General features: G+C 42.9%; 1 protein-coding gene across 1 annotated transcript in view; it reads left to right on the top strand.

Annotated features, from left to right (window-relative positions):
- Positions 1-10,779: 10,779 nt before the first annotated feature.
- The window catches only part of CDK19 (cyclin dependent kinase 19), a 126,426-nt gene continuing 118,014 nt past the window's right edge, over positions 10,780-19,191 (top strand). The window contains exon 1 of the mRNA XM_065632254.1: positions 10,780-11,114. Coding sequence (XP_065488326.1) covers positions 10,987-11,114 — 128 coding nt within the window. The 5' untranslated portion in view covers positions 10,780-10,986. The remainder of the gene's footprint in view (positions 11,115-19,191) is intronic.

The raw sequence follows: 19,191 nt of genomic DNA, 5'->3' as shown, positions 1-19,191 counted from the left end.
CAGAAAATACACTCATATACACAGCATATGATTCTCATCTGTGGATGTTTAATAGAAGATCTTTCATATGTAGGAAGTCCTAAAGGCAGTGAAAAATCTTTCATTCAGTAAGGTTGTATGGTATAGACCGATTAACACTTTTTTTTTTTTAATTTACAAATAAACTCTAGTTTCTGACAACAAATTACAATTTTATATGTGTGGGAAATGATGCCTAACTGCTGGAGCAGAGACATTTAGCAAAGACTCATGTTCTGGCTCCTGAAATGCAATCCCAGTCTCTACTAAATCCTGTATTAATCCTGATAAATCAGAAAAATTGTACTTTTTCTGCTGTGATGCAACTAAATGGCTTTGGAGATCTCCCTTGCATGTTGTAAATGGTATGTAAACTCCTGAGACCAATATTTTGCATATTGCCTAGACCTTCTGTCCTCAAATCTTATTAATAAACTACTGAGAATTGTATCTGTGGTATTGTCAGAAGACATTTATCTGTGACTGTAAGCCTCAGGAAACAGGGCTTAGGTGATATGCTGTTTGCCTACCAATCTTGTCAGGTCCTCTCTAATAACTTTTGAACCCACAAGTTCATTTCAGTTACATTTGACACAGAAGCAGAAAGCTGCAGGCTATGAAATTCCTCCAAGTTTCATGAGACGTAACAGCTCAGTGAAGAAAAGACCACTTCCTTCAAATTATTACTGTAACTGAAAGGCTGCTGCGTGAGCTCAAAGGTTAGTTGTTATGTTTAGTTTGCTGGCAGCCAGCACATGCCTACCTCAAAAGCAGCCACATCCCCTTGGTTCTCACCCAGCTTGTAGGTGGGAGGCAGGAGGAAGGAGCTGTGGACACTGGGGGAAGGGAAGATTGATGATGGGCAGGGAGCCTGAGCTGTGGACACCAGGAAAGGACGAAGAATGGGATGTGGATCCAAAGAAGCCAGGGATTCCTTTCCGACACTTCTTAACAACACAACTTGATCTCTACCTGGGAACGACTCGAGTCAAAAGCAACACATCAAAATTAAACAGACTGAAGTGAGCTTGGCACCTGAAATGGATTCCTACTGTAATCAGCACAACGGCTGCTATTTAAACAATTTTTTTATTAGTTTATCTCCTTCACCAGAAGCATCCAGTTCACTGTGTACGGTATTCAGGATTTCACTACTGAGAACAATTTGGTAATCTGATGCTAGTCTACTGCTATTGTTTCTGTTGCCATTGATATCACAATTTCTATTTCAAGCATACTTGCTTCTATAACAAGCATGCTAAAGTTACACCTCCTGGTGTTTTGTCTCATACCAAAGAATCTGTTGCAAGTGATGGACTCAATAGGTTACATGAAGAAAGTTTTGTTTGCACTAGCAACTATCATTTTGCAATAATAAAGTAATAACAACCAAATAATGGTTACTACTCAGAGTGTCCAAAGTTATCAATAAGACTTCAGAAAGTCTTATTAAAGATGTCTAAATGTAATTGTTTCTACCTTATAGACACAAGAACTGAAACATATAATGTAGTTTTTCCAATGGTGACAATGAGGTTTGGAACAGACTCCAGTGTAAACATGGCTCCATTAAGTTATTGTTGAAGCTCCATTTGATTTAAGAGTGTATGAATTTCATTCCCTAAAATTTAAGTTTCCATACTCTGACATAACAAATAAACACCTTTCCATATTTTTTGCTTTCAGACAGTACAGAAAAGCTCACACACCTGTAGATTCCAAATTCTGACAGTTCCTCAGAAGTACCAGGGTTAGCAGAGGAGCCTGTTTTGCCATAGGTTTACACAATGGTAAGAAAACATCAGTCAGAGGAAGATTTTGGTTTGGCTGTCATGATATCAGACTGTGGCTGTGCAGAATCAAACGCAACAGTTTCAGGTTGAAGAAGATGAGAGATGAAAGCTCTAATTCATGTGACATCTCATCACATTAAGGAGAGGGCAAACTGTAAAATGACATTATAGGCTGCTGGTATACATTCTGCTATAGAGTAGAGCTGAGTCCAAGGGGCCAGGGTAATTTTGGTTTCAGCGGCTTCAGTTCGTTTGCTTTTTCTGGCAGCTGAACATACAGAATGTGAGGAACTTCTGTACTTGCGCTGCCTGCTGTCTCTTATACGGTGTAGCACTCGCAGAAGCCACACACAAGCTTCATGTGGTTTCAGAGCTATAGGTTGCCTATGCCTGCATTAGAGGTTGGAAGAAGCAGGACATTTTGCTTGGTTGGTTCACACAACAGGAACTGTTATCAGTTTGTTCATCCTTCTGAGATCCATACTGCCTTCTTGCTGACATTGGTAGATGAGGAAGAGAAAATGAACTGTGATTTCTTCCACCCAGTCCTAAAAATAGGGATTTGTTAGTTTCTACATACAGAGTAGAACATGAAAGCCATGGCAAAGCAATTAGCCCAGAAAGATGCACCCCACTTCCTTCTCAGTCTTTCCTCAGAGCTTTCCTATGGGTGGTGGGTTGACCCTGGCAAGCAGCTAAACATCCACCCAGCTACTCGCTTACTCCCTGCAAAGTGGGATGATGGCGAGAATCAAAAGGGCAAAAGTGAGAAAAATGCAGGGGTCAAGATAAAGACAGTTTCATAAGTCAAGGAAAAAAAAAAAAAAAAGAAACAAGTGATGGAAATACAGTCACTCACCACCTCCCACCAGCAGACTGATGCCCAGCCAGTCTGCAAGCAGTGGCAACTTTGCAAAAACTCCCCCCCAGTTTTATCACTGAGCATGATGTTATGATGTTATACAGCGTGCAGCATCTCTGGTCAGCTCATGTCAGCCTACTCACTGTGGGGGCAGAGTGAGAAACAGAGAAGGCCTTGATGCTGTGCAAGCACTGCTCAGCAATAGCTAAAACACTGGTGTATTATCAAGACTGTTTTGGTCACAAATGTAAACCACAGCACCATACAGGCTGCTGTGAAGAAAATTAAGCCCATCCCAACCAGACACAATACACTAGCAGAGGCTACAGGGAACCAAGGGCACTTTGTCTTTCAAAGAAACATTAATACAGCAGTTGAAAGTACTTCATCTTAGGTGCATTAATTTAATACTTTTGATTGCCTTTATTTTGCTGAATGCCTATGTGTAAAATTGGAATGAGGATAACATAGAAGCTAGTGATAAGAAGTCTTACTCAGCAGCAAAAGTAGTCACATTTTGTAGTAAGAACAGGTGGCAACTATCTATGGATGTGTCATCCCCACACTTCTCTTGCATCAATTCTTATTTCTGCATCTTCTGTGAGTCCAAAGTCATAGTCACCTTCTCCTTGACACTTTAGCCAGCCAGAAGCACTGTAGGGGTTTGACAATAAAATGTCTGATGTCTGGTGAAAAGGGTTTAAAAAGTACTTTTGCTTCAACAGTCAGTGCTTAGTCTTTTCTGTATATGGCATGAACAACAGGCATTTGCCTCAGGATAATTTCTTTTTTTTGAGTTGTAGTGGCAAGATCATAGCCTGAAGTATAAAAAGATTTTGGCCAGTTCTCTTTTTCAGGCTGACTGAAATTTGGCTGACTGCAAATTCTGTACTGGTTGATGGACATGGCTAGTAAAGCTGATAGGTTTAGTAATTCTTTAATCCAAAAGTTTTCCTAAAGATGGGCAAATATTCTGCTTTGCATTGCAGACAGAAAACCTGGTCCCAAAAGAAATAAAACCATGCGGGACAATGGAACCCCTGGTTCCTGCTTTCATTAGACCATCTGGCTTTCTTTTAAAATTCAGAGTTGCTCAACTTCTTCAGCGTAGCGAGCCAGCAGCCAATGCTGTCATTTCCTATTTCGCTGTAAATACAGTTCTGGAATTTAGGCAATTTAGGATTTTGCTGCTGAGGCATGGATGGAGTTAGGAAATAATAAAATTAGAGTGGGAAAAAGAAAACGAGACTTCAGTAACCTATTGAGGCTCTCAGCATATGAGTTCTTCTTAGGTTTTCCTAAATCTAATTCCACCATAGTCTCACAAAGCTCAAAATCATTCACTGGCAGGAGGGACTTGGCTCTTGGATTACTCATTTATTTTGTTAGTGCATCTTCTCAGCTTCTAACAAACTGTGTCGTAGTGATTTCCTGAGCTGGAAGTTTCCTCTGGACCATGGTACATAATAGCCACAAATGACACAGTATTAATTACGTATGTATTTTGGATCAATTTATTTTTTATCATTTATCAGCCTCCCAAACATTAATTTTCCCAGCTAACAAATCCAAATGTATTTAGCCTCTCATCATAGGATCATAAGATCATCTAGCACACAATAGAAGAGCTTAAGAAAAGGGCAAGCAAACAGCAGTAATCTGAGTCCTGCATACTTGCTAAAACAGAGGGCAGTATTTTGTGTTTAAAGCTGCTAATGTATTTGTATTCCATCAGTTTGCCATTTCATATTTCTGAGTTTTGCTTATCCAAGCCTGAATGTTACCGTAATCCTACTATATGGATTTTGAGACAGGGCAACTATTAATAAACTGAAAGCAATAAGTGAGTAGTGCACCATAGTTATATGGAGTCATGTGTGGTTTTTGTTTTGTTTTCTTATCCTTCTCCTAAAAAATTTCACCTTTCTGTTAACCACTAGGCTAGGCACTGAACCTTTGTTCAGAGAACCACTCACAGTGACTTCAAGACTTTTCTTGACTGATACTAGCTTTTAGAGTTCATTATCATGACTGTATTTTTTTACCCCCATGTGCATTAGGCCGCACTTCAGAAGACTGCTTTTCAACTACCACTATTCAAACCAAGTCGTGGAAGCCTCTTGCAGTACTTTTCAATCAACTTTAGATCTGAATTATTAGACACGTTCTTCAAATGTTGTCACATCATCATTCATTCCTTTTCCCAGTTCACTTACGAACTGTGAAAGCTCAGCTTTAGGTACGAATCCTTGTAGGATAACCCTTCTGTCACAAAAACTCATGGTTTACTTCTGTCTTTTGGGTTTTGTCTTTTAACTGGTTAGTCCATGAAATGAGACTCCTTCTTATGTCATATATAATAAGAGAGTCATAGAAAAATAGAGCTGGAAAGAAAAATACGAAATCTAATTTCTAGCTACTCTCCTTGTTATGTTAATGCTACCTTACCAACAAAATTTCTGATAGAGGTTTATCTAACCTTTTCTTAAAATACCTAATGATTTTAATTTTAGTCTAATGATTACACGGTATCTCCAGACAATTTAATTATATGACTGTCCTGATCACTCAAATGTTTTCCTATCTAAAAATCTCATTTGGTACAACTGAAGTTTGATATTTCTTGTTCTATGTCTCCTATCCAAAGGCAATTTTGAACATTTGCTGTTGAAAACACTTGTAATAGGGTATCACAATCTATTTTACTAGGACCAACACTAAAGTATAATAGTTCTACACATATAAATTATATATGTTCTATAGACTTGTCAGGAAATACTGTTCTATAGCCATAGCTTGTCTTTAGGATGGATTCTGCCAGTACTGTGGTATAAAACTTACTATATTCGACGGAAAAAGTTGAAAACATAGCTGTAGAACTTGATACAGGTTCAGGTTATCTGTTTAGCACAGTTCTGTTTCTTCTGTGGGAATGGATTTAACTTCAGAAAGCTATCAGACAGTGCAGTTTTGCTGTATTCTCCTTTAGATTCTTCAAGGATAATTAAAGAAACATCTTTCCTTTTTCATTACATGCTACTGTCCCAGTCCATGGAAAAAGATCAGTGGATTCTACAGGGAAGCCAAGAATTATTTTAGCTTCCAAAAACTTTAAAAACCAGCAAGGAAATAAAGTAGGTGGAATATGGTGGTGCTGGAACAAGGATGCCAACAATGTGGGAAGACTGAAACCAAGTCTACCAACGAAGCCAAGGAGACTCAGTTATGCCACCTGTGCAGCTCTAAAGTATGAAATTTTGGGCTGCTATATTCAGAATTAGAGTTTGTGCCTTCTCCATAATTATGGACAACTCCTACATCTTTAGAATTCAAGGCTTTCTCTAAATCTCTGCTTTGGAGGTATTGGCTGGCCCTTTAAACCAGCTGTCATGGTGATTCTGAAATGTGAACACAATGGCATTAGTTAATAGTATCCTCTGTTGGTTTGTTTTTTTTTTTTTTTCTGACAAACTGAAGCAAGCCTGCTATACTGCCTGCTGTACCTCAAATGAAATAGGTCGTGCATTTTGCTTCACAATTCACAAGGAGTAAGTGGATATGCTATGAAAGCTATACACATGGTTACGCTAGTTGATCAGCAATAAGGCTGAGTCATAGTTGCACCATGATAAACTGTGGTACATCATGGAACACAACATTCTTTCACCTTTACTTTGCTGTCTCCCATGGTTTTTGAGTTGCTGAATGCTGAATTCCCTTGGTTTTGTCAGTTAACTGTTCAATCGTGCCAGTCTGTAGAGAGAAGGCAGGGAATAGTTCTTGTGATTTTCTGAGTTTTCTTTTTCTCAGGAAAAAAAGATGGTGAAGAGCAGTACAGCCTATTTTGAGACCACGGTCTTGGATTACATTCAAGAAAAGCAGCACAAGGTTTCTATTTTAGTACTATTTGGATTATGGTACTATAAAAATGAATTTAAAAACCCCCACAGCTAGCCAAATAATTATATCATGAGAGCAGAAGTCAGGACTCCCATCTTCCATTCCTAGCATGCTCTCTAGATTTACTGTAAAACTTTGGTAGAAGCCCTTGGGTATGTACTTTATGTTCTAAACTTATACATTAAGGTCGATACAGTTATTACAGGTGTTTAGAAGTTAATTGACATAAAAGATTCAAAAATTCAGAGTTTTACTGGGAATTATAATGTATGAACTTAACAGCCAGTTGAAGACTTTCTGATCTATCTGTATTGCAAATCCTCTGACATGTTGTCTCACTTTCATTAGGCTCTTCACAATCTCACACTATGTTTAAAAATCCCAAGTATATTCCTACTTTTTTTTAATAGAAATGTTAGTTTTTCTCTGCTTCTGTAGAGATGATGATACCATTCATGTGAGACATCCATTCTGAATTTCCTCTATTCTTATTCCTCAGACTTCTGAGATGCAACCTTCCACTTTTAAGTGAAGCAACATCAGCTTAAATGTGACTGACATGAGTAAATACTGTATGTATATTTATTATTTATATATTTATTTGTATGTATATTTATTATTTATATATTTATTTATTGTGTCACTTTCTTGACGTTGAAGTGTTGAAGACCAAGTTCTTCCTTTTTACATTAGAAATTCATGTCTTATCTGTCTCGGAAAATTGTTTAAAGAACTGGTGAGAATACTCAATTCCGCAACTTTCAGTCTTCCTTGAAACATCTTTCCTTTCCAACCGTCTGGGAACTATTTAACCGCAGTGACTTGAGATTTGTAAGAAACGGTGATTCCAACAAGAGACAACCCAGCACCTTCAGTTAGGCTGGCAGGCTGAAGAAAATCATACTTGCAATCTGCAAGCCTGTAATTTTCTGTTTTCTTTGTTGGGGCTATTCAGGCTTTCTGCACCAGCACAATTAACAAATGATACAGCATTACATATTAAAAATGTTACAGTCATTTATCTTATGACTAGAAGTGAATAATACAATAAATAAAACACTTTTAAAAAACAGGAATGCTATTAAATATGTGTTACTGGTATCACAACCATTCTTCTAACATGGAAGAGCAGTGGAAATGTCACAGTACCATTCTGCCTCTTTCTCTTCACCCATTTGCTGCCACTCAAAGATCCACCTCTGCTCTGTAGATGGCTGCGCAGTGCTGCTCCTCCTCTGGGAAACACCCAGACAGGAGATGCCAGGCAGCTGTTCTCCAGCAAACCTGACAGCATATGCCCACACAAACAATTTTCTCCATTTTCATGAACTTGAAGTGGAATCCTGCCATGTGCTCCAACATCTAGAAGAGATGAATGTGCCCATTTCCATCTTTTAAGCATGAATAAATAAAACTTTTGCTTCAAATGAGAAGGCAGCCTCATTCTTACTGTCCTCTGAGCTGGCGTATGCTTGGAGCTGTTTAGTTGATTCTACACTTTTAATGACTTTTACGTGGCCAGTATAAGGATTCAGAAACAGGAAGCAGGGCTGTGTCACCAGAGAAGGAACCAGGGCACAGATTGTGTCCTGCATTTCCCATAACCAGCTTTGTACCAGTCCAGTTCCCACTGGAGGGGCTCACAAAGGAGATGAGAACAGCATGGCTTGTTTAGTCCTGCAAAATAAAGACTGTGTGGGGATGAGATTGCTGTCTATAAATACTTTTGGCGGGGGATACACACGAGAGTGGGAAAGGCTACTTCAGGACAGTATTTGCACAGGCAGAAAAGATGGATGCTGACTGGTCACAGGGAAATGTAGGTCTGAAAACGGTTTCCAGCTGTTAGAGGGGTTTCTCTCAGACAGCCTCCCAGAAAGAGCAGCAAGGGCCAAAACATTTACTGGTAAAGCATGCACAGCTTATGGAAGAAAGAATCAAATGGCTGTTTGCAACACTACGGAGCTGGGCACAGTATCAGGCAGAGGGGAATTAAGCTGCCTTGGCTTACAAATGCCAGCCTAGCTGGCCTTCCATAACGGAGGGTGCTGTTAGCCCTCTCTCGCCGGGGCTGCACACATACAACCAATTTTATAATAGTAAAATATGGTCTTGTCATTACATGGTGGAATCGAAAGAGTAGAAAACAAAAGCCTTAGTGATGAAAATGGGGAATAATAACTATTTTGGTGTTCAAAGACGACAATGGGAACTACTCGTAGAGTTTATTATTACCAACAGCAAGGTAGTCCTTATTCCTGGTGACTTTAAGAACGGATGAATACATCTCAGCAGCATAACCTTCTACAGCTACATACTTGCCTTTTTAAGTCTGTGTCACTTTTTTCTCAGTGTTGGCTTTGATTACTAGGTGACCCAAGATGTGAACGCTTTGCAAAATTTAAATGCTTAGCTCTGATTTTAGCAAATATATTTAATGTTGACCCTGAAAGATCAATGGTCCTGGATCTCCTGTGTTTAGGAAATTCGCAGGCTCATGATCTGGCCGTGTTCAGAAAGATCCATATCTGCAATTGCAGAGAAAAGCACTTGTAGTTCTCTGGGAAGCATTACTTTGGTAAAGGAGTGACGAAGTTTTCTGAGAATTTTGGTTGTTAGCTACCTGGCACAGGGGAAATTCTGAATCATCTATTGCCTTCTGGAAAAAATAATCACTTAAAAATGGCTACACTCCTGCCGTTGCTTGAGAAATAAACTTCTGGTTAGCACCTCATGACTTAGCTATGCACTAGTAATCATATATAGTGCCTTACCTTATGGAGCAGTTGGCCCCTCCCTTTGCTTTGTCAGCGATGACAGCTCCTCCTCAGCTTGGCTACCCCTGCCATCCAAAGTGTTTGGCACTGGAAAAACTTTCCGTGTAGGCAACTCACGCTGGCTGCACAGGTGATGAACCCAGATGGTTTCTGTACAAAAACCTCTTCCATTTGCTAATTTCATTCAGTTTCATTCACTTGTTGCTGACTGTTATAAGCTAAGGTCGAGTGCACAAGGTGGGGATTATTACTTGCTTGCGTGACAGGATATAACCTTGATGATTTGGTTAGCTCTGTGCGGTGTTGCCATAGTGCAAATATGCTTGCAGAGCGATGCTTTTTTCACAAAGAAATTCCTGAATGAGAGAGACTGAGACATAATTTTAAAAGGCCTAAGTTATTTCTAGGATCTGAAAATAATTAGCATGAAATCTGAACCTGACAGTAGCACCGTGTTCGTCTAAAAACCTCTGTGCTTTATCGAATCGGAAAGCCTCAGCAATAAGCCTGGCATTTGAATGCGAACGTTGTAATCTGCCTCTGGGGTCCTAAGACCGAAAACCCGAGTTTATTTAGCAGCGTCTGGCCACATCCAGCCACTTCCTCAGAATTCCTGTTTCCAACACGGAACCGCAGCGACACAAGGGTGACCAGGCCCCGTCGGACCAGCACACCCGGGAGCGGGACGGGGGACGAGGCCGCTGCTCCGCTGACGGGCCGTTTGTTTTCGGCGGGCGCGGGCCCGAGCGCCGCCGGCACGGGACGCGGCCCAACGGCCGCTACCGCGCGCCCGCTTGTCACCCGGCCGAGCGGCGGCAACCGCCAGGCCCGCGGCCGCGCCCCCGCCCTTCAGGCGAGCAGCGGCTCCTCGGAAACGCCGCGAAACAACGCAACTCCAGCCGGCCTCCACCAGCCACTGAGCCCCGCCTCGCCGGGCCCGCGCCACTGCCAGCTTCGGGCGGGGCGGCTGCGAAGCCCCACCCGCGCTCTCGGCCGAGCAACCGCGGGGGCGGGGCCAGGCAGGCCAATCAGAGGGCGGCATCCAGCAGAGAGGCGGGGCCAGGCCTTGAGTGGCAGCTCGCGAGATAAACAAGTTGCCGCACTATTCAGTGCTGTGTGGCCCGCTGTACGCTGTGAGGCGCGGCGGCGGCGGGGCGTGGGTTTGTGCAAAGAGAGGCGCCAAGCCGGGCCGCGCTGCGCTCGCCGTTCCCGCCTCTGCCGCGCAATGTGAAGAGTCAGCAAGTTCCCAGCGGCCGCTGAAACGCTCTGTGTCCCTGGGGAGCCAAGTGCGCCGACTCCGCAAAGCGCGGGCGGCCCGGAGCATGCCGGGAGTTGTAGTTCTGCCGCCGCCGCGTCCCCACCGCTGCGCCGGAGTCGGCGCCCGCAGCCGCACTACGACTCCCGGCATCCCCCGCGCCGCACAGCGAGGAGCCCAGTTGAAGCGGGTGGCGGCGGAGCGCACCCCCTCCCCCCGCCAAAAAGCCCCAAACCAAAACAAAAACAAACCGCCCCCCACCCCCCGCTCGCCCGCCGCCGAGCCCCGGAAATGGCGGCACCGGGAGGGGGCTCAGCCAGCCGGGGGTGCTGATCCGGCCGCCGCGTCCCCTGCCCGTCCCTCCCCGCCCATGGGCGAGACATGGACTACGAGTTCAAGTCGAAGCTGGCGGCCGAGCGCGAGCGGGTGGAGGACCTGTTCGAGTACGAGGGCTGCAAAGTGGGCAGAGGCACCTACGGGCACGTCTACAAGGCCCGCCGCAAGGACGGGTAAGGGCCGCGCCGCGCCGACGGGCCGCGCCGCCAACGGCCGGCGGAGCCCCCTTCCCCCCACCCCGGCTCGAGCCCTCCCCCCCCCCCGGAAAGTTTCTGGCAGCGTGGGGGGGGCCGGAGCGCGGCGCCCGCCCAGGCAGCCCCCGCCCCGCGCCGGCAGCGGGCCCCGGTGTCCCGGCCCCGCGGCGGCGCCGGCTCGCGGCCCTGCGGCGCGGTGCGTGCGGGAGCGCGGGCCGGTGCCCGGCTGCCCGCCGAGCCCTGGCGTCGGGTGAGGGGCCAGACGATCCCGCCCGCGGCTGCGCCCGCCGCGCTCCTGTCGCGGTCCCCGGCGTGTGCCCGCCGTGCTGGCGGCCGTGGGACGCGGCAGCGCTCCGCCCGCGGTGGCCGAGGCCGCGGTGCCGCGTCCCGCTCTGCCCCCCCCGCTGCCCCCGCCGGCGCGGCGGGCGAGGGGCGCTGTGTCAGCGGGCTGTGCCGTCGGGATCGCCTCTGGTTTTCGTACCGGGTTTCGGGTCATCGCTCTCATCTTTTGCGTGACCGCCTTCGTGCTTTGACATTCTGCTCCGAGAACTTGGAGGGGACTGGAAAACGAGCAAGTTCGATGCGGGGAGCACCTGGCTACCGGCCGCCCCCCACCCCGGGCTTCTCCCGTTCGGGCCGATGCGCCCGGGCAGCCCCGGGAGGTGTGTTGGTCCCTGGTCTGGCCCCAGCCCCCGGTACCCTGCTGAGCCCGGAGCCGGGCAGGCTCGGCTTGGCGGCGTGTCGGGGAGGCTGCTTGCAGGCAGAGCCGGCAGCTGCTGTCAGTACCTGCGCACAGGTGTGTCCCCTTCAGCACGGCTTCCTATGCCAGGGCATGAGACCTGCCCCTGTCCCCAAATACTGCCTGCTGGTTAGGTCCAGAGAGGTCATTTAGCCATTAAGCCCACGTATGTTGGCTAAGCAAGGCTTCCTTCTCTTCCTTGGGGAAAAGACAGCTGGCACCATGGGATGGGTGTCCCATGGATGCCATTTTTACTGTACTGTGGTTAAGAGAGTGTTGAGTAGCTCAGATTGCAATTTGGGCTTGCTTCGCTGGGCTGCAGCTGTTGGAGAGGAGCAGTCCCGAGGCCTGAGTAAGGCTCTCACATGGGTGCAGGTTCCGAATACAAACCTTTTCTTTCAGAAGAGCCACTAAGCACTTTTTTGCTGAGGTGTGTAAAGAGCACACAGACAGACTGCATTTATGGAATTGTTCTACGCGTACTGTAAAGTTCAGTTAAAATAAACTTGCAAATTGGAGGGGATACCTTTCTAAGAGACAGCCAAAGAGTAATAGCCTTCCACTATAGGCAACTGAAACTTTGAAAAAGAAAAGACAGAATATGGGAAAATGGCAATTTAAAAAAAAAAGTTCTGGAAGTGGTTAATGGAATGCTGCTGCTTTAGATTAATAGAGAAGTCGAGGGATTTTTGTGTATAAGTAAATTGCATTCATGTGTGTCTTGAAAATTTAAACTCTGAGTTCAAAGGATGTAGTATCACAGTGATTAATAACTGAAAGCATACTAATTCAGGTGGAGGATTAAATACTGGGAAATGAGCTCCGATTTTTACTACCTTGCTCTGCAACCTTGAGAATACTAGAGCATAGCTAACTTAAAAAGGAAATGCTAAAGCCTTTCTAAGTACTCTAGCTGCCACTGAGCTCTTCTAATATTTGTGGGTTTAGTAGTTTGTTTTTTAGTTTCAATATATTTTTATATATAATGAGATATATGAGAGGAAGCTGTAGTAAAACCATCCAAAGTACTGGTTAAATGTATTTTGCTGTTTGATGTAGGAATCCTAAAATTACTGCTTGTAAGAAGAGCATAAAAGAGGCAGAGCTTTGATTTTACCTTTTTATGAAAAAAAAAGGTATTTCATGTCCGTTTCTAACTTCCGTGTTTTGTTTCCATCATTGGCAACGGAAAGCCATTGCAAGAATTACGTTGATTCTACAAAGCACCATAAAGGGCATGTCTTCAAAATCCCTATGATAATAATAGTATTATAAAGGCAAATGGGTAGTAAAGCAAAAGTAAACATGATAAAAAGATAGCTAATGTGTCGGAGCTGGGAATAATCAAAGGGAGACCTTGAACCATAAGAAAACTAACTGGTGAAAGGAAGTGCAGTGTTTCAGTAGGCAGTCAGACTGAAATGCAATATAATATTGCACAAATGCAACTGTATTATATACTCAGGGGTTTTACTTCATGAACTTATGGGTTATTCTGGGTTATTATAACTGGATTATTCTCCTTTTTTGGTTTTCCTTTTTGTGGCATTGATGAGTTCACTCTCAGTTGCTTTTGTGTAACTTTAGGACCTTGGGTGAAAGTAAGATGTGGACAAGTTAGAAAACAACCTAAATCATTAAGATGATTTAATTATGAAAACATCTAGATAAAATATCTCTGTGGCGTGGAAGATACTTAGCATCAGTTCTTAACTTTAAGGAGACCTTGATGGAGAGAAACTTTTTCTAGTGCTGGCCACAGACACTGAGCAGCGATGTGTATTTACAGTTTGCTGATCACTGGGGGATATGAACCCTGTGTAAGGGAATTCTTCTTTGGCTGATCATAGAGACACCTTCAATATTTCAAATTTGCAAGGCATTCCTGTATAGAAGGAAAAGATTCTGGCTGCTTGCTTCTTATAGTCTATTTACAGTCTTGGGAGGCTGAGGGCAATAAGAAGCTTGTAGCTCTGGAGAAATTCCACTGAGAGCCTGTCACTTCATGTTTCAAAAACTTGGCATATAAACTTTATGAAATAGTAAAATGTGTTTATATGGAGCTTGGCAAGCTCTTCCATAAAATGCTTGTAAAAAAAGTGGTTGAATTGCTTAGATCTCCATGAATGGCTTGGGCATAAAAGCAGTTTCTCAACAAAGTAACAGCTTAGTTTTGCTTTTTCAGCCTAGAGCGGAATATCATTTGGGCATGTTTCTAGTGAACCGATTGATTTCTGTGGAAGGTAAAAGATTTTTTAATAGGCAGTCAGGCTCAAACAATGTCAGTGTGACATTTGCATACACTGCATGAGCATATTTTTAAAGATGTTGAGCACCTGCAGCTTCCATTTACTTTAGTAGTACTTGGGTGTTCTGGTGAGGTCTAGCGGTACTGCCTGCATTATGCACTTAGCTAAATTAAGCACCTGGGTTTACAACACTTTCGTTAGTATCTTTGTTGTCCAGAAGGGCTAGAAAATAGAGGTCTTCATATAAGCTGTGTAATGGTTTATTTCAGTGTACAGTGGTTTTGAAGAGGGAAATAATGATATAAGCCTCATGATTGCAACTCAGTTGTCAGTGTTGAGTGTTTAGCTCTTCATGTGTCTGGAAAATCTGTTACGATTTTTGTGTGAGTACTGCCTCAAAACGTCATGTTGATTTTTGCTAACACTTTTTTGGACGTTTGTTCACATCTGCCCAGTAAAAGAAAGAATGCAATTTTTCCAGTCATGGTTAGGAAAGTGTGATTTAGTTTCATGCCTTATATCTCCTTATTATGTTCCTTGCTGCTTCTTTGATCACAGTTTAAGCCATGATGTGACACTTAGGTGTTTCACTTCATCAATCTCTTTATCACATGGGAGGCAATTTTTGTGATGAAGTGAGGGTTGGAAATTCTGTTTGTTTGTTGTATATGCCTGTATTATTTCCCTTCACTCTTCAGGAAAGATCAGTTGTGTCAGTCCAGGCCAGTACGTAGTATTTCTGATCCTTCACCAGGGTGTCACCTCACCTGCAGGAGGATGTTTGGAGGAGTCAGCAAGCAGAAAAGATACAGCTCCTGGTTAGTCAGGCATGCACAAGGAATAATGGGATGCACGAGTCAAGTAGAAAATAGGCCACTCTGTTCCGTAGCTGTGACAGCAGATGTAACACTTGCAAAAGCTGAAATCTTCATGTGAATAAAACCTTTCTAGTTATTGCTGCTTCTGCTTGCCTTTAAACAAACAATTGAGCTGGCTGCTTTCTCTCATGCTGTGGCTATGATATTTTTTCTTTCACTCGCTACCTGGCTTTGGGCAACAGAGGTTATTAAAATGAAATTACAAACATTTATTTTTCTTTCCAAGTAAGTAGGTAGGTAATATTTTTAATCCGTATGTTTCAAAACACCATTGAAAAAGTAGCTGTGTGCTTTTTAATCTTATTATGGAGGGAATGACAGAAATACAGAGTGATCAGCTTCTGAGATGGTGGCAGCAGAAGGGCCAGGAGTTGTACCCTGGGCAGCTGCCAGGCCCATCGCCTGCTCAGTGACTGGTGCTGCCCTGGCAGACTCTCTCCTGCCACGTTATGCTTTGGCAAGAATAAAAGGTTTGGCACTGCCCTGCCCTGTACTGTGCGACGTATCAGCTGAGTGAAGTGTGTAGGTTTATATGCTAATATGGTAATATACTTGAGATTTTTTTTTTTTTAAAGAAAGCCACTATTTGTAACTTGTCAGATTACTTTGATGTTAACGTATCTGTAACTTTCAAACAAGAGAATTGGTATAAAACAGGCTTCACCTGAGCTGCCAAATATGGAATTCCCATTTGGAATTTGGGCAACAGTGGTGCGAGTCCAAAAACATCACTTTAAAGTACAAGCATAGGAAGGGGGAGACAAATGAAATCTTCTCTCCCCCTCCTCCCCTTCCCTTTTTTGGAGTATTGTAAACCTGCAAGTAAAGAGGAGAGTCTGTTTTCCTCCTTGGACTGATACAGGTTTGCAGAACCATTAAGTAAGGTTCTTAATGCAGATCTGAAGTGCTTACAGCATCCAAGTCCACTCGAGTCAAGTGAGAGTTAAGGCATGGGAATCAGAAAATCATAGGATGTCCTGAGTTGGAAGGGACCCTCAAGGATCATTGAGTCCAACTCCTGTCCCTGCATAGGCCAACCCCAAAATTCACACCATGTGTCTGATGGAAGAGAAAGGAAGGGGAAGAACAAAGCCAAGGCAAGTGTATCATCTAATTTAGGAATGCTGGCTGTGGTCCTCACCATGTTTGTTTGTTTTAGGTTTTTTATTTCACAAATCTTGTTTGATTGAAGCACAAAAATATTGATTAAGAGAGAAAAAATAGTGTGCTGTGAGGCATGGCTGTATTGGAAAGACAGGCTTTCTTCTGGGTTGACTTGCCGTGATTGGAGTTTCTGCTAATACTGCTAATACTGCTAACTGTGACAGCTGGTCACAATTAAGACTAAGATCACTATGGTGGCAGAAGACATTTAAGTGTAGGAGAGGCAAAGGTCATCTGCTTATTCTCTTAAATCGGTATTTATGTAGTGTACTGTTCTCCCCATACTGTTATTCTGCAGAACTTAAATTACTGAGGTCATGTAGCACGAGTGTGTCAGGAAACGAAACTTGCACTCAGGTTGACTAAATGCTACAAATGAGTAATGTTGGCGGTAAAATCACAGGAGAATGGGTGCGTGTGTGCTGCAGTTACACTTACTGTTATGAGACAGGCAACTCGCTATGGCAAGAATTATACTCTCTTGAATGTGAAACTGGAGTGTTATATATCAATGCAAGTATGTACTTGTAGATATTTGAGAGTCTCTAATAATTGACGTATTTACATCTCATTATTTCCTCTATTTGACATTGTCTTGTGTGTAAGTGATTTGAGTTTTCAGCTGTAGTTGCTGTTTATTAATGTAATCCTGTGACAGGCCAAATCACAGAAGTATTGACCCAAGTCAGAAAGCGGTTTATTTGATCCTGAACGATTAACCTTTCTCTACAGCAAAATCTCTACCAATGATGGTATCTGAAAAGTTAGGTTTTGCTCCTCACTTTCATTATTTTCTTTTGTGTGATGAAACTTATCTTGAGGAAGGCAGAAAGGCTGAAGGTATTCGTGCCTCGCTATAATCTCTTCATAGCTAAGTAAACCTAAATACTAGATTTACCTGCGGATCTTGAAAATACTTGTTAGCACTGAGCAAGAAGGAGCAGCAGAACTAAACCAGACCCGTCTAACTAGTTGCTTGCAATGCATTCTAATAAAAAAAAAAAAAATTGGGGAAGAGATCGTTAGTATTTCGTAACTCTGCCTTCCTGAGAGCTGCTGGTGCAGCTACGCTGGGGCTTTGCTTCCTGCCCAAGGGGACAGTGCAAGTGGTGATGAGTAATTTCTAGTGCTTCCCACAGGCTCTTGCCTATGGTCTCTTCCATGGCGATTTTGTCCTTCCTGCCGTAACTCTCCCTGAAACCAAGCACAGAAACATAAAGCCCACAGCCTTTCAGAAAGCAAATAGCAAGCAATACTATGGGAATTACAGAGGTGTGGTGGTGATGGTGGTAGGAGCTTGAGGAAGAAAGGAGGAGAGTGTGGGTGATGAGACACAGAAGAAGTTGTGTTTGAGAGAGAAACAGATAATGATTTTTGCCAAGCTTGCAGAGGAAGACTTGTGCATAAATTAGCCCATAATAAGCTGTGAAGAAAAACCTCTCAAGATTTAGTGGTGGTTTATTTTGAAGAGATGAAGAGGATAAGAAGTTTCCTGTGACAGAGTGAGTGGGTTAAGAGTTCTCCAATAGTGCTGCAGGAAAAGGAAGCAAGAGCTTGAGGGGGAGGAAGAGATTCCTTTCAGCCCCCCACTTGGTAAGAGAGTGCAAAGCGACGTAGAAGAGAGGCTAGGTCAGAAGTGAAATATTTCTCGTGAACTACTTGACATAGAAATCTAGTATGTCGGTGTATTTCTGGGTCATCCAATCTAATCTGTTGTATTGTAGGGAGGAGCGGTTTAGTTTCTTTCACAAATTTACTTTCAAGATGAGTGTTTTCACATCATGCATGACTTAAAAAAAAAATAAAATTGCTGTAATTCAGAACACTACAGATGTATTTGCACTAGTAACCAGAATTTCTGTGGAATGTTCTAACCCAGTTTCTCCAGAAATTTTTTAGTAACATTAAATTTTCCCATATCTTTTGAAAATACCTACTGAAATGGTGTGTTTGCCTCCTCTGTGGCCTTAATCAATCTCATGATTTGCATAGATGCATTCTGACCCGAGTCTTTCTCCTTTATTTTTAGCTGCCGGGTTCTACATTGTGAATTAGGATTCTATTTGCATGTGCTCGCTGCTGCTTAATGTATGGTTCAGGAGATGATATGGTCTACATGTATGATTGAGGAAGGGATTGTTAGGAGAAGTGATTGGCAGCTCTTACGTTCTGCTTCTGAAAATACGTTGTTTTTTGAGCTTATTTGCTGGCATTTGAGAACTGACGCAGCCTGCAATTTTTTATTCTTTTTTACTGAAGCAAAGTATTAGAACTTTAAAAAGATTTATTTGTTTCAATAACAGTGTGTTTCCCTGAAGCAATGCTGAAACTGGTCCAGAACAACTGCTTTTGGAATAAATTGGCTAAGTTGGCGTGTGACTTTAGGAAGTGAAGAACAGTTTCTACTTGTATAGCAAATACAAAAACTTTCCTGTTTTGGCTTGATTTATGAGTGCCTGTACCTAAATAATTTAGGTTTATAAAAGATCTCCCAGCTCTGGGGACTTGGTTTACATGGGTCACTTGACTATAAGTTAGATGATTGACAGATAAAAATGCTAGTTGTGATGATATTAGAAATTATTATAGGTCTTGTGAACTTCAGCTATCTCAACAGATTCAAGAAGAAAAAAAGTACAGAAACCTTGTAAAACAAAATCAGTTGTTGTTGATAAAATCGCGTGAGAATCTTTAAGTCAACTGATACTTCTGTATCTGAGTTTCTTATTAATATTTTCTTAGACTTTCGCGTGGGATGACAAGTCTTTCATTTAGCAATGGATTTTATTTTGAGAATGTATGTAATATTAGTGTATCTAGTAGGGCTGTCTGAAAGGGCAGGAATGTTGTAGAGATAGTGTTGACTGACCCTTGCAAAATTTGTCAGTTTTATTTATTTATTTTTAATTTTATTTAAAAGCAAAACTAACTTTTCTGGTTGTGAAAAAGATTGGAGGAGCCAAGACTACTGGAATAGTGGATCTCTAAAGGGCATTATTCATGTTCACTTCAGTCTTTCCTGGGAT

Source organism: Caloenas nicobarica, chromosome 3, assembly GCF_036013445.1.
Source record: "Caloenas nicobarica isolate bCalNic1 chromosome 3, bCalNic1.hap1, whole genome shotgun sequence".
NCBI lineage: Eukaryota > Metazoa > Chordata > Aves > Columbiformes > Columbidae > Caloenas > Caloenas nicobarica.
The sequence above is the reverse complement of the archived record's forward strand: the minus strand, read 5'-3'. Positions and strand labels throughout refer to the sequence as shown.